Source organism: Condylura cristata, unplaced genomic scaffold (assembly GCF_000260355.1).
Source record: "Condylura cristata isolate star-nosed mole 26May11 unplaced genomic scaffold, ConCri1.0 scaffold00001, whole genome shotgun sequence".
Taxonomy (NCBI): Eukaryota; Metazoa; Chordata; class Mammalia; order Eulipotyphla; family Talpidae; genus Condylura; species Condylura cristata.
Genome location: NW_004567102.1, coordinates 25,410,450 through 25,426,068, shown reverse-complemented (window position 1 = coordinate 25,426,068; position 15,619 = coordinate 25,410,450). Strand labels below are relative to the sequence as shown.

Sequence of the window (15,619 nt, the reverse complement as noted above, 5' to 3'; positions counted from 1 at the left end):
AACTTGATTAATTTGTTTTGCTTCCAAATTAAGTGAAGTATAAAAATAAATACTAGTTATTTGCAGCAACCTGAAGAAAAATTAAGAATGAACAGTACTAAAAAATGATGCAGTTGTTCAAAAGAAATATTTTTTCAGGCTTTGTTTTAATAAAGAAGGAAAATGCCTTAGTAACTTTAAATTTTATTTTAAAATTTTCTCAATTTACATGTCAATATGTTTATTGGGGGTAATATAAGGCCTGCCCTTAGCAATGCAAAGGTGCTAATCATGAAATTAGCATATACTAGCCACAGAGAGACAAGTGAGCAGTGTTGGAGTGGAAATATAGAAATCAACTTCATCATGGACAACTAAGTAATTTACAAATCCTGCTCTGATATTAAAACAATTTTGGAGAGAATAAATATAAAAGAAATCCATTTTATGAATATTTTGGTAAAAACAATTATATTCAGTAAAGGCAGCAGCAGATTTGAAGTTAATAGTTATAAAATTTTTGACAGACAATGCAATTTGTATGAAAGTAACAAATTAGGATGTACTTTGAAGCTGGATGTATATATTTATTTTCTCTGTATAAGCACTAACTGGTTAATTATTTAGCAGACTCAAGTACTCATTTAGCTCTGATTCAATAACTCAAAACTGTTATTTATATACTTGGAAATGATTTGTGTTTCTTTTTAATCATATCAAACAGTACAATGAAAATGCAAAGGTTAACATAAAAATATATAGGATATTGTAAGCAGTTTTATGTAATTTTTCAACCTGCTTTAAGTCATGATAACTAGCAAACAGACCTCCAATTAGATATACTATCTTCCCTGTAAATAGATATGTAAAATGTTTTCCAAACAGCAGGTGGCAATCTTGGTAAATTTGATCACAACTACACAGGTTTATCTCTACATGTGCAGAAGAAAGGCAGTTTTAAAAGACCAGTTAAAAATCCTAGTGCTGTTCAAATGGGTTTAGATTACTTCAAATATTAATAGGCCCTTATTTAATCATGCCCATTTTTCAAATGAAATTTCTCCCTGTGCATAAGTTTTGTTTAATGCATCTTAATTCTTATGCAGAATAGGAAAGATTCAAAGGGCTATTCTGGACAGGCATCCTTCTCAACAAAATACTACATGCTTTTTATTTCTTATCCTTCTAAATGCATATGGTTTTAAGAATTAGCAAAACTAATTTTCCATCTTTTTTTAAGATCTAAAGAATCCCTATTGACACACTGATAACTCTTAGAGTCCAGATTCTGCTGGTGTTCTTAGTATCGAACTGTGAGAAATCTTCAGAATTCTAAGCTGAAGCAATACAGTTTGACCCCTAGAGAGTTCTTAACTTTCCTCAGTTTTTCCAAATTGATGTAGTTATGTTAGAGACAAAATTCCACCACTTCTAAACTGAAAAGTAACCTCCAAGTTCCTCCAAACAGTTATACTTTCTTTACACAGTAGGTTTCAGAAGGTTAGAAGGGTTGGCAAGCTTACTCACAAAGAGTTACAGGAACAAAAGGGACTCTCTGTATTTTCAAATTCTTTACATTAAGCTCTTTCCTCTACATCCAGCTGTGAAAAAGGAAAGTTCTAGCCAATCACCTTTTCTAACAAGTTAAAGTAATTCTGCCTATGACATCATTCTAAAATTTCAGTTTTTCACTTGCTCTTGAGTCCTCAGTCTCGAAGTATTTTAAGGAAAGCACGCACAATTAGGAAGGAATTTATTCTAAATGATATTTTAAAGAATTTATAAAATATATTTCTGGACCGTCTCTGGGCTTTCATTTTTGTCCTATGCTTATATGTAAAATCCTTGATTTGTAGCAGCTCTATCATTCTTTCAGTACTAATTAAGATTTTATGTTTTCATTTTAAAATGTGTTCCTCGTGGAAACTTCCATTTACGGTAAAAAAAAAAAAAATGAGGCAAGGGCAAGTAAACAGGCATATTCCAGTCATACATTAAAATTAACAATTGAATTTATAAGTTTCTGGAATTATAACATCATTTTTTAAAATTTTCTTACTTAGCTAGTCAACACTTATGTTTTTATATTTCTATATTTTATGTATTTATAGACCTATAAATTATTTAGGGCAACTTGATATACAGTCTTAGGTAACAAATACCTCGTGAAAAATATATCTCTCTCTAATTTAACCGCAGCTCACCTTGTTACTGTTCATTATGGCTACCTTCATATTACCATATCTTTTAATGCCATTTTGCAGCAAATAATTTTAAAATCCTATAGCAGAAATAGTATAGGACATAAATAAAAGAAACTGAACATCACAGAAACAAATGGCAAATTATCACTTCACGAGCAATCCTTTAATTAAGGAAGTCCTTTCCTTTGCCAGTGACTATATTTTTGACTATATTTTTTTGACTATATTTTTTAATACGTTTTTTCTACTTGTGGAGATATAAATTTTTTATGTAATAATAGTTTATTTTTACACTACTTTGTGCCTTTTTCCATCTCAGTTGTAATCGCTATTGACTTCCCATCACCAAATCACCCATCTGCCATCATCATAGTCCCGTACACCACCCCCCTTTTTTGATTCATTCCCTACTCTACCCCCTTTAATGCTTTTTTTTTTCCAGGTTACAAAATATTCCATTTGGTTAGTCTCAGTCATTCTCACCTGGACATCGCTGCTCACTGCATCGCCTCACTTCCTCGCCTGTTCCTTCACACTGCTGGCCCGTGACTGCTGCTCCCTGACAAGTCCTCATTCGCCTTTCCCAGCCACCATCACAGGACTTGGAACACCCACTCCAATGACCCCACTGGTTCCACTGACCATTGGCTGAAAGAAACATGTCATGGTTAATGGCAATAGTCTTCTGCATGTTGCATTCAAAATTTTAAAATCTGAGGAACATGATTATCCATTCCATTTATTATTCTACTGCCATGAATAAAGTTTATTCAAATATTTAACTTGCTGATCAAATATAGAACACTGTGATTAATAGATTTATATAAGCTTGTCTAACTCTTCAAATGGATATTGAGCCTTACCTGTAAAAACACAAGTTCTGTGCTGAAGTTCAACAACTTAAACAATATTGAAAAATCTCCTGAATGTGTGGTTTTATAAATGGAATATACCATGGGAGAGCTGTGGTACCATCAGCTTCAAATACTAGATGTAAATAATTACTTCCTGGTGATTTCATGACCATCTGGCACTGGGCTGTGACATTTTGAAATGGCAGGCTTTCTGGAGGTATAATAACTGGGCCTCACCTGTGCATTCTGGATTGTAGCACTCTCTGCTTTCTGCCCACGGCCCTCTGCACTCAGAGCCCCCATGGGCGGCTGCCGTGCACTGCCGGCTTCTCTGCTGGGTCCCGTTTGAGCATGTCACCGAGCACTGGCTCCATGAACTCCACTCCTGCCACTGTCCATCAACTGTCAAAGCAGAAAGAGACAGTATAAAGAGATCTTCCTGTGACAGAGGCTTACAGAAAGCCCAAGGTGAAACCTTGAAGATGAGTTCCAACCAATAGTCTCTAAATGAATACAGTGGAATTAGATTATACTACCTCACAAGCTATTACCATATTTTTTCACTTCTATTCCCTTATATGTATGCAGTATGTCTTTTAGTTCACTTTTTTATTTGATATCTTTATTAATCACTCAAAAGTTCAAGACCATGTGCTAAAACATAGGAAGAAATAAATAAAACTGACTAATGCCTCACAGAGCTCCTATTTCAGAGAGAGTCTCCATAGAATGAGGTAATCAATTACATGCTAAGTTAATTAATTTTATAGCAGTGTTGCAAAGGAAAATTAAAAATACTCAGAGTTAGCAGTTTGGGGTAGCCAGTGAGTCTTTCTTGAAAAGTGCAGTTCTGAAGGATAATGAGGAAAAAGCCTACAGTAAGGGTATGTTATATAAGACATACAAATGTCCTTAACAGAAGAAACATAGGCATTCCCAGGTACCGAATGGAGGCCATTGTGAATGGAATTCACTGAGCCAGGTAAAAAGCTACACCAGAGGAGGTGGGTAAAATGGTAGACTTCAGATTTTATAGGCTTGCTGTCAACTGTCTTATGGATATGGGCTATTATTCTCAATTTATTAGGAAACCACTGAAGGATTCTAAAAGAGAATCCTTTGAACAGATCCATTGTAGAATAGAGAAATAATTATGGGGGGAGAGTTTAAGCTCTAAGCTAGCTGCAGGAAGCATGTTGATGCAGTGTTCTGGGAAGATTGGAAGGCTACTGGCAGGAACAATGAGAAAATCTTCTGAAGGACTGGTCTGGGGACCAGTGGAGAAATGATCAAGATGACGCCCTGGTTTCTGCTAACATTATAGATGAAAAACTTGTCTGTCAGAGATTCAAAGTGAGATCCATCTATTTATTCACCCAAATGATGGATAAAAATGTATTGATATATGTATAAGACTCTATAATAGGTCTTGTGTGAGACAAATAAAAGAATATGAATTTCAACCTCAAAAATACTATAACTTAGAAAATTACATCATGTAGACAGAAAACATAAATGAAAAGCTAAAATCAAGAATATCTTATTATATCACTTAAGGGTTTTAGAGGAAAATTGTACAACTACTCAGATGGTGGTGGTAATTATGTCAGACTAGTAAAGAGAGATGGGGATAAATTCAGACAAAAGAGAGAACATTCATAAAGGCATAATCCAATAGGCCACAAAATAAAAAATGAGCAAAGGACTCAATCAAAATTTAGAATGTATAAACTAGTATGCAAGTGTTATAAATGTACTTGTATATGACTATCTACTTTTTCCAATATCATTCCTTGGTTCACAGCCCATTTCATTACAACTAAAAGAATTCACCATATATCCAAAATTCCAGCCTAAACTAATGTTGCTATGAAATCCAACCAAACAAATGAGAAAAGCTGACAGAATGTGAGTAAGTACTTTCAACCTAATTTCAAGCTTGGTAGGCAGATATTAAAAAGAAGATTGTTTAATAGGTATCTAGCTGTACTTAGTAAATCCTTTATGAGATTAAAAACCACAAAATGCCAATTTAATCATCCCATTCATATAATTTTAGCATCAAATTTTATTAAATGTAGCTGAAGCAATCTTATTGGCTATGTAATCCATTTGCCAGACAAAAAGAAAATGCTCATGAATTAATAGGATGTTATAAATCATCCATTTCCTCTCTCTTTTAGCTATAAAGGTGAGCATTTTTTTCATTTCAGATTTTTGCATTTCAAAAATAACACTGAGCTTGCACTATGAAACTTCACTATGCTAAGCATTCTGAGAAGTTTGAAAAAATGAGATTCAATGTGGCAGACATCTCCTGACTTGCCCACTTCTCCCCTCAGCAGTGTACTTTGTCCATCTGCCTGTTCTGCTCCCCACTCTATCTCTGGTGAATCCTCTCACCACTCCTGCATCTCTGGCCTTTACCCCAGTTCCATATGCTTAAATAAATAAGTCTTTTTTTAAAAAATAAATAAGATTCATGATTCCACCTTACCATATAGTTGGCAAATGTGTGGGTCTTCAGACTATTGAGCACATTCAGAAAGCAACACAAGCAAAAATGAGTAGGGGGTCCCAATCTAATCTGGTGCTGAATAACTAGAATAAAGGAATATGACATGATGTTCTTAAGAATTCTGGTTTGAGGAGTGGAATTTTGGTTTGACAGGTTTTTTTTTTTTTTTTTTTTTTTAGTGAATGTAATTGTTACACACTTACTGGCAAAGAAGAGAAGATAAATATTTTCCAGCTAAGAAGATGCAGAGTCTGGAATGAGCAAGTCAATTGTGGAAATAAGAGAGAAGATACTCTGGCAAGGTTTCATTATCGATGAAGAATGAGAAAAGACCTTGCTGAAAATAAATTAAGAAGAATGAGACTATCTATTTTGAGGCATTTGGTTATCAGACTTTTCCTAAAATAAAACTTTGCATTTTACTATAAAGTATGTGTGTGTGAGGTTATACATTTGTAATACTAGCTATTCCGCCCTTTATTCCAATGTCATATTTTGTGTTTTTCCTAAAGTTCAAGATAGATTTGATATAAGATATTTGAGAGGCCATTTAAGGTTCAACACTAAATACCAATACAAGTGTATGTTTCAGATAGGGAGAATCTATTTTTTAATGTGAGTTACAGGTAAGAAATAAGAGTTAAGTATGTATCAAGTGGCATTTTGATTGTTTTATTTTACACTAACATAGACATTCTTCACTGTACATAAACAGCTCTATTATAAACAATTTGCTAAATAATTGAACGTTTTTTTTTAAAGACGAAGAATCCAATATTGCTTTTGCATTTTAGTTCAAAGATAATGGAAAACTTAGAGAGGGATATGCAAATTTATTCTAAAAGATCAAACACAGATATTATACAGTTACAAAATAATTTATTTTAGTGTCAAATATGGAATACTGATTTATTTTTTCAGTTTCATATATTAGAATTAAAAAAAAAAACTCAGTATATACATATATATTTAGGAACATCAGTCCCAAGATGATTTAGGAAATGGTGTGATATTACAGAATGGGGATGAATAGAAATCTAGGAGGCTTCATGGAGATGGCAACTGAGAGTTCTGAACATTTAAGCATTTCCTGTTTAGATACCTGCATTATATTCAGAGATAAATGTGAGATATTGAAAACAAAAATAAAACTAGCTATCGTATGATCTAGCTGATATTTCACCATTAAAAACATTCATATGAGGATTACAAGAAATGTTTTATCTTTTCATCTGATGCTTAACTAAAAATCCACAGTTGTGATGAAGCTACTTCTCCATAAATCCGACATCCAGATTTGTTTTTACTCATCTGGTTGAGTATTTAGGTTTTAGAGACAATCAATGACTTTCTCTACCCTGACTTCTGACATTATTGATACCTCCCAGGGTCACTGCAAGCCAGCAAATTTAAAAATACTTCAAAACTTTCTTTCTAAAACTGTGTTCTAGTGTAGCTTGATTAACTTGTTGGCATTCTGTCAGGAAAGCGTTCTCTGGTAATTTGGGAAAATGTAAACATTCCAAATCTCCCCTGGGAGTCTCATAATGTACTTCTAAGATAGACAGGGAATCTACACTGGAACTGGCATTGTTCTATTGGGCTCTGGGAATACCAGTGATAAAGACCAACCAAGCTCTGTTCTGATGACATACACCTGCAGAGGAGCTGTGGTAGAGACAGATGATAAACAAATAAAAAATGAATCAACAGGAATTTCAGCTGGAGGCATCACTAAGGCAATGTGATAAAGGAGAGCAATGATAGTGAACACTCAGCCAGGCCTCTGGGAAGAGACCATATTAAAGCTGTATCCTAAATCACTATAAGGAGACAGCAATGTGAAGATTGGTGGAAAGCTCTACGCAAGTTCAAAGTCCTGAAGTGCTGAAACTTTGTGTATTGAGAATAAAGAGAAGCCGGTCTTTGTGGGGATCATGAAAAGGAGGCTTTTTTTTTTTTTTTTTTTTTTTGCTTTTTTTTTTACAGCACTACTCTGTTTATAGGAGATCGTGTAGGCCACATAACCAAGTGGGATGAGAAGCAATGAGATTTTCAAGTAGAAAGTAATTTGATGTATTTTAAATTTTAGCGCTTAATTTTGCATTATGTGTTGCCAAGTGTTATACAGGGGTAAGGATGATTATTGCAAGGTGTCATTCAGATGGGGTGACAGTAGCTTGGATTATGGTTTGATGATGGGGATATACATGGAGATAAAAAAGAAGTGGATAGGTTTTTGATATTTTCTGGATTTAAAGATGGTTGATAGTATGGTGAACATAAAAGTCAAGGTTGTCTTTCAGCATTTGGCTTGCTCAAATGAGCAAATGGTATATTTTTGTTACTGAAATGGTTAGTCTGGGGGAGGAGACAAACTGGTTAAGGGATAGCTAGTCCAAATCAAAGTCTATTTTGAATATGTTGAAATGATGATGCCATTAGACATAACATGGAAATTCCTGCATTAAATCAAACTTGTTTAAAATGGTTTCTACCAAATTCATTTCAAATGAAGCCCTCCCCTCTTTTTTATTTCTTTCATAGAACACAAACTTCCAAGTTAAAAATAAATACTTTCTCTTAGGTCAGGTCTTGTTAATTTCTCTTCATTTCTATCATAAACTTCCACAGTTGGACAAGTTAATGTTACATCTCATTTTAAAAACTTTGTGATCCATTCTGCAAAGGTGATGAAGAATACCAAACAATAGGATGCTTTTTGAGGCTGAGAAATCTCTGAGAGATCAGTCTATCTTATCCTCAAATAATGTGCTTCCTTATACAATAATACCATACCAGGGACAGTTAAAAGTTTGCTTCAGTAATGTGAGATTATGAGCTTTTCTGGACCTGGAGTAATTAAAATTGCAACAGCTAAATTTCTAGATAGCTGGGGTTTACTTTACTTTGTATGAACCTTTTCCTACTATCCATAAACAGTTTCACTTAAGTTCAACAGGAATAAAAAAAAGTACGTCCAATATACAGGGCCTATATTAAATTCCCTGATACCTAACAAAATACTGTGGTTCACTATATGCTCACATGTTGACCAAATACTAGTGACAATATATTAATAGTTGGATAGAAAAAAAAGTTAGATTATGTATCCACCCATACAGTAATGAATATTATGAAGACTATCATTTCACACTATCTGGGTTGATTATTGCTGAGTGATTAAAATATCTGTAAGGAAGGGGTTTGGGGAGAGAAGTTCCCCCTTGTTCTTGAGGCTGTCTGAGTTAGTGATCACAAAACTGAAGAGTTAATATTATATTGAATTGGAAGCTACGCATGGAACTGAAAGATCTCTTTTGAATTAAAGACTGAATATACAAGTCAAATCTGTTACTTTGTGCACATAAATTTTTTTCATTTAAAAATAAATTGTGGGCCCTCCCTGGTGGCACAGTGGGTTAAAGCACTGCACTGAGAAGCTTAAGCCACTTCCACATGAGTTCGATTCCCGCCTGCCCCAAAGGAGTCCACATGGCGAGGCAGACCTCTCCTGACCCGCCCGCTGCTCCCCTCGGCAGTGTACTTCGTCGATCTGCCTGTTCTCCCCACTCTGTCTCTGGTGAATCCTCTCACCCTCCGCATCTCTGGTCTGTACCCCAGTTCTATATGAATAAATAAATCTTTAAAAAAAAATAAATAAATTGTGATAGGAAAAATACCAATAACAATAAAGTTAGAATTAAAACAGAAGTTACTATGTAAAGGTGAAGGATAATTTTAAAAGTAGGTATATAATTTAAGACAAAATATAAATGAGAAAAAAAATAGTAAAATAAAGCAAGTCAGTTCACAGTTAACTTTAAAGACTCCTAAGCTATGTATTGAAAGATCACTATAATAATACTAAAATTTGAAATGTCAGAAAACAAATACAAGGAACATAAAGCTGACCAAAGGTTAAGAAGAAAAATTCCAAATTAATTAAAGAACAGACTAATGAGGGAGCATTTGAGTATCAAATTATAATATCCTCATGCAGAGACAACCATAGAACTTTGAACCAGGGTCAGGAAAATGTTTAGCATGACTTTCCTCACCAGAAGGGCTTCCCACAGAGGGACCTCATGCAGGTCACTCTCCTATAGATACTGAGCAATCAAAATTTTAGGTTCACAGGAGAATGGAGCCTCTTGCTCTAGACCACAGAACGACTTGGGTTCAGCCATATTCCTGTGGATCTCCCTTTGGGTGATTCCTTCCTTCTTCCAGGCTTTGTATAATTTTGCAGACATATGTGCAAACCACAACCTGACAGTATTTCTAGGGGGTGTGGTTTCAGAAGAATGTATTTCACCAAAGCAAGACTGACCATAGGTATATATGTATGTACACAGATTGAAAACCATTAACATGGAAACAAAGAAGATCAAAACTGAATAAATGATTCCTCCAGTGTTTATCTGATGGATGAAAAAAAATACAAAGCAAAATACTGTAAACAAATTTACCACAGTGCTTAAGGCTTTGAACTAAGAACTCAGGCTTTTATTTTCCCTAATCAATGGTTATATAAATTTTATTTTGAAACTATACATCTATATCATTTTAACAGAAATGTTAAAATACAACATAGAAAGCAAATATTGTATTATGCCTATGAGTTTTCTCCAGTTGAATATTAATAAAAATCAAAAACATTAAAAGCAGAAACATCAAAAATAATCAGTTTGAGGTGACATTAAGGAACTGGTTTGACACTTAAAGCTAGACCTCAGTTCTGTCAGCAGCCAGCTTGACACTACTAGTCTGCTACCTCCTGGTGGTCTAAAGGCAACACAGCAAAGACATCACCCACTATCATTCTGAGATAGAGGTAAAGTGAGATAAAACAGGGCTACACTAAGACAAAAACAAGGTCACAGTGGAACCCATAATGTTCCAAGCATTTTCTTCTCTAAGCCTAAATAAATGCACTACTTCAACTATCTCAGCTAGTCTTTCCTCCTCCTAGATAATTTACTAATATCCCCAGTCATAAAATGGCTTCCCTTCCTGACATTCTCAAATCTGAACTTAATCTTATTTATTTAGACCCTCCTTGAATTCACCGAAAAAAATTCCAAACCCTAAGTAAGTCATTTCCAGCACCTTCTTATTGATATGACCTGGCTTTGCAATCACTAACTCAGACAGCCTCAAAAGAAAGGGGGGAGCTCTTTCCCTCCATCCGCTTCCTTACAAATATTTTAATCACTCAGCAATAATCAACCCAGAACAGTTGCTGAAATGATAGTCTTCATAATATTCATCACTGTATGGAGGGGTACATATTCTGACTTTATTTTTCTATCCAATTGTTAATATATTGTCACTAGTTATTGGTTGAGATGTGAACAGAAGGTGAACCACAGTCGGTGCTCAGTGCTCAGCTCCCTGGCTAGGGATCGAACTCAAGCTGCAGCTGCTGGTGATAGCTTGATAGTGCTGAGATTTAAACCCCTGCACTACCAGGGAGGTTCCCTTTACTACTTCCTATGTGTATTCAAGGCAAATATACAGGCACATAAATGCAAATTTCAGCAAATATAAAATACACTTACCTGGGCAGAGAGCAATATTACAAGGCTTATGATGTGTTTCAGGTCCTTCACATGGTCTTCCTCCATACTGAGGAGGTGTACATGACCTTGTTCTTGTTCTTTGGCCTCGACCACATGTAAATGAACATAAACTCCATGGTGACCACTCCTCCCAAACTCCATGTACTGTAACAAAGCAAAGAAGCTTCAACAACAAAAGCGGAGAGTAAACTCAAAGATTAGTTTTCTTTATAGTTAAGACCAAAATCTCATCAAGTAGACAAGTATGAGGATATTTTGGTAATTCAGTTCAGTTGACATTATTTTCCACAAAATGTAAAGTTCATTCAAAATTTCATTAAAATAATGGAATTTCTGTGTTTGAAGTTATTTACATCATAAAGATTTTTCATTTTTAAAATTTTATTCTTTTTTAATTATTTTTGAGGTAACATTGTTTTACAAACACTGTGTGAGATTTAGAGGTATAGGATTAATGCCTTTTGGAATGTATGTTACACCATATGTACCACCAAGGCACCCTTTGAATTTAAATGTTTCCCTTTTTAATAGAAATGTGCATATCTCCCTTACATTAAAATAGTCATGGATTATTTTTTAATCAAAATAATATCAACTAAGATAGTAGAAAACAAAATTATTTACAATAAATATGATCTGATTTGTTAGACTTAAATTGCATTTAAATAGGTAAGGACTAACAATTCTTCTAACACTTAAGATGTTTCTAGATGAATAAATCTTATGGTGTCAGAAAATGAAAAAAAGATCTAAAAATTAATGGTACATAATTTTGACATCACATTTTAGAAATAAATGTGTTTTTTGGCCTTTAAAAATTGAACAAAATTACTCTTGTAAATGAGAATTTCAAACTATATCTATAGCATAATATCTTCTTCTTTTCCCTGTTTTAAAATGAATAGCAAAGGTAAAATATTTTTTTTTTAAAGATTTACTTATTTATGCTAACAGAACTGGGGTACAGGCCGGGGGTATGGATGGTGAGAGGATTCACCAGAGATGGAGTGGGGAGCAGAACAGGCAGACTGATGAAGTACACTGCTGGGGGGAGTAGCGGGCGGGTCAGGAAAGGTCTGCCATGCCATGTGCATCACCTCTGGGGCAGGGATTGAACTCATGCTGAAGTAGCTTTAGCTTCTTAGTGCTATGCTTTAACCCAGTGAGCCACTAGGGAGGGCCCTAAAGATCTCTTTAATAGCCATGGAATCAGATGATCTTTCCTTTTCCAGTAATCTGATGGCACTGAAAATCTTTTTGATTAATATAAATTTCTAGAGAAAACAAATGACCTAATTAAAATAATGCCTAACACAACTACTGATACACTGATACTACAAATATGCCATTATTATGCAAACATGATCAGGAATACAAGTAAAATTTTTCTTTTTCCATGAATCATTGTAATTTTTTTTTTTTGCCAAAAGTTCATTATGATTAAAGTTTAAATCCCTTCCTTGCTCTCTTACATCACCACTTCATCTCAATTCTTCATATTTAGAACAATATGACTCCATAAGTAATACAAATAAAAGGAAATCAGGCAAAATGTGCTCATTGATACGAAAGTTCCCGTGTTAATACTGAATCTGTGGTTTTACTATGCTCCTAGAATTTTAAGTTCAGATGTTTGATATGACACCCTCAGGAATAAATAAGTGGGGTAGAAACTTCAGCAGAAGATGACAATAGACATGATCATGTCTCAACATTGGTAGGAGTAAGCACAAGTAATATAAAGCTTTAGAGGAGCTTATGCAAATAAATGTAGCATATCTAGAATCTACTTCATGTATTTTAACTGAACAAGTGTTTACTTTAAATATACACAATACCTTAATTGTAAAACTTTCCATTATCTTCTATTTATTCTATTGAAGTTCTCCAATTGATTATAAAACTATGCTCAAATATAAGAAAAATCATCCACATTTAAATAATATGTAATAAGTTTTTTTTAAATTCTATAAAATTTGCTAGAAAAAGTTTTAATATGCTACATAGAAACAGAGTAAAAGAAATTACAGAAAAAAAGTAATTACATTAAAGATATCTCCATGAAAATTTGGAAAAACTATAGACCATTTGTATCACTGGTATGAAAATAAAGAGTAATTTGCATCTAATTTTAAAAACTAACATACTTAATGATCATTTATTACAAGATATTTTAAAATGAATTGATATGATTATGTAAAAGTATGCCTTTAATAAACTTTTGCATCTATTTCTATTCACCTTTTCATAACTATTTTCTACAAAGTATTAGTACAGTATTACTAATTGCTATTGTTATTTTCTATTGAATCTTATTCCTCCATATACATTAAATAATCTAAAAAATATGATATATACGGGCAGACATTTTTGTGTTAATCTCAAAGAAATATTGTTTAAGTTGATGACTTAAATTATGATGTTAGAAAGCCTTGAAAAGTACTTACTACTTTTTAAACAGCTTTTATTGCTGGTGAAATTCTTATGACTCCACAATATTTTTAAAAATGCTAAAATAACTTTTTTATTTATAAAATCATAAGATTTTTAATAACTTGTTTTAGATACTGTTGAATTAAGGGAAATGACCATTTGTGACCTTTAATTTCATAGATGTTATTTATAAAATCTATGCTAATAATTAATATTTTAATTGAAAACTTACCAATTGTTTTGTAATAAATATGAAAAGCTGAAACTGGTAAACTCTATTTGAAAAATGTATTTAATAATTCTGAAATTTAAATCAAAGTAATCAATTTTTCAGTTTTTTTTAGCTTAGACATAAGGTACATTATCACATTTCTGCTTTTTATTATCTAGATATGAAGTTAGGAATGTACAGTACATATATTATAATAGATTTTGAAATAAACACCTACAAATTATCTTATAATTTAGATTGGTATGTATACATAATAACTTTTTTAAGTAAAAGTTTATAGAAAAGCTGATATTTACCCCCCAATTTTTCAAAACTACCCTAACCTATGTTATCTTCTAGACAATTAAAATGCATACAGAGAGAACCAAAGGTTCTCAACCTGGCACAGTTTTGTCTCTCGAGGTACACTTGACAATTTCTGGAGATATTTTTTCCTTTGTGTCAACACAGGGAAGGAGTAGTGCTTCTGGAATTTAATAGGTCAAGGTGAGGGATGTTGCTTAACACCCCAAGATGCTGATGTTTTATCTGTCCCTCAGTGTCAACAGTAATGAGGTTGAGAAGCCCTGGCAATCAACCATGAAACTATGTTAGAAATCAGACAATAAATACACATATATGTTGCTCTCCACTTTTCTCACTTTACTTTCTATTCACCCCTATCAATTTCTATTCTGAGTAAGAAGGGCTTCTGAGTATGTCAAAGCAACAAATTTGTAAGGAGCTATATCCATATTAGAAGTAAAACATTATTAAGTAATTGAATTAAGTAAACCCTTTGATTGAAATTTAAATAACAAGATTGAAATGTAATTAATTTAAAGCACTATTGATTGGTCTTTAATAGTACAAATAAGCATAAACACTGATTCTATGATTCCACATACTTTGTGGAAAGTGACTATCGTTCGTACTTGGATCATGTCATTTTCATTTATTAAATGCCAAATATACAAACATGTTCACAGTGTGACCAGTGAATTGATTCCTGAGCTAATTTATTCTTCTCAGAGACTTAAATAATTGTTTAAGAATATATTCACACTATTTACAGTACTATTGAACTTTTTTTTTTAACTCAGTTTTGGTCACTGATCTCATGAAGTCTTGAAAAGAAGTACATATGTAGCAGTGTGACAAAAACTCACCAAAATATTGAATACCAAATAGTTCATAAAAAACACAATGATCATCTGTGAGAAACCCCAGGTTCCTCTAGTAAGATACTTATGCTACATTTTTAAAATATGAAGTTAATGAATTATTCTTTGAAAATTTAGGGAGAAATCAACAAAGCTCTCACTTTTCATTTAACATCTGAACTGTAACAGTGATTAAGACATAAGTACTTTTTAGTAAAAGTACTATTTAACTAAATTTAGAAACATAAAAACCTGTATGTATTGGAAGGTAAAGGAAAACTAATAATTAACATATACTACTTCAATAGGTATAAGGAATTGAGAGTTAGTTTAATCCTAGAATAGTGTTTTATCTAGACTTCAGACAGGCTGCAAGTAAAAGCCATTTGATCCATCTACTGCCACTCTGCGTCCATAAGAGACTTCCATATGTCAACTATATAAATGTGTACAATAATGGCTGCAAAGTAAGCTTTGAAAGGAGACTCATGGAGAAACACTTTAACACCCACTCAGAATTCCATTCGGGATCCATTGCCATTAAGGCACTTATGCTGAAAGGACTTTAACTATTAAAAGGGACGCTGACCAGATAAATTTATATACCAAGCACAGGTTAATTTTGATTTGATACTTTTTTTTAGTGTAAAGGACAGGAAATTTGATCCTGAA

At 33.3% G+C, this 15,619-nt stretch overlaps 1 protein-coding gene across 3 annotated transcripts in view; it reads right to left on the bottom strand.

Moving 5' to 3' along the window:
- Nucleotides 1–15,619, bottom strand: part of ADGRB3 (adhesion G protein-coupled receptor B3) — a 650,534-nt gene that overhangs the window by 387,185 nt on the left and 247,730 nt on the right. For all 3 annotated transcript variants that reach the window (XM_004673604.2, XM_004673605.2, XM_012721768.1), the window contains 3 exons: nucleotides 11,120–11,284; nucleotides 3,275–3,439; nucleotides 2,667–2,831 (listed from right to left, as the gene is read on the bottom strand). In XM_004673604.2, coding sequence (XP_004673661.1) covers nucleotides 2,667–2,831; nucleotides 3,275–3,439; nucleotides 11,120–11,284 — 495 coding nt within the window. The remainder of the gene's footprint in view (nucleotides 1–2,666; nucleotides 2,832–3,274; nucleotides 3,440–11,119; nucleotides 11,285–15,619) is intronic.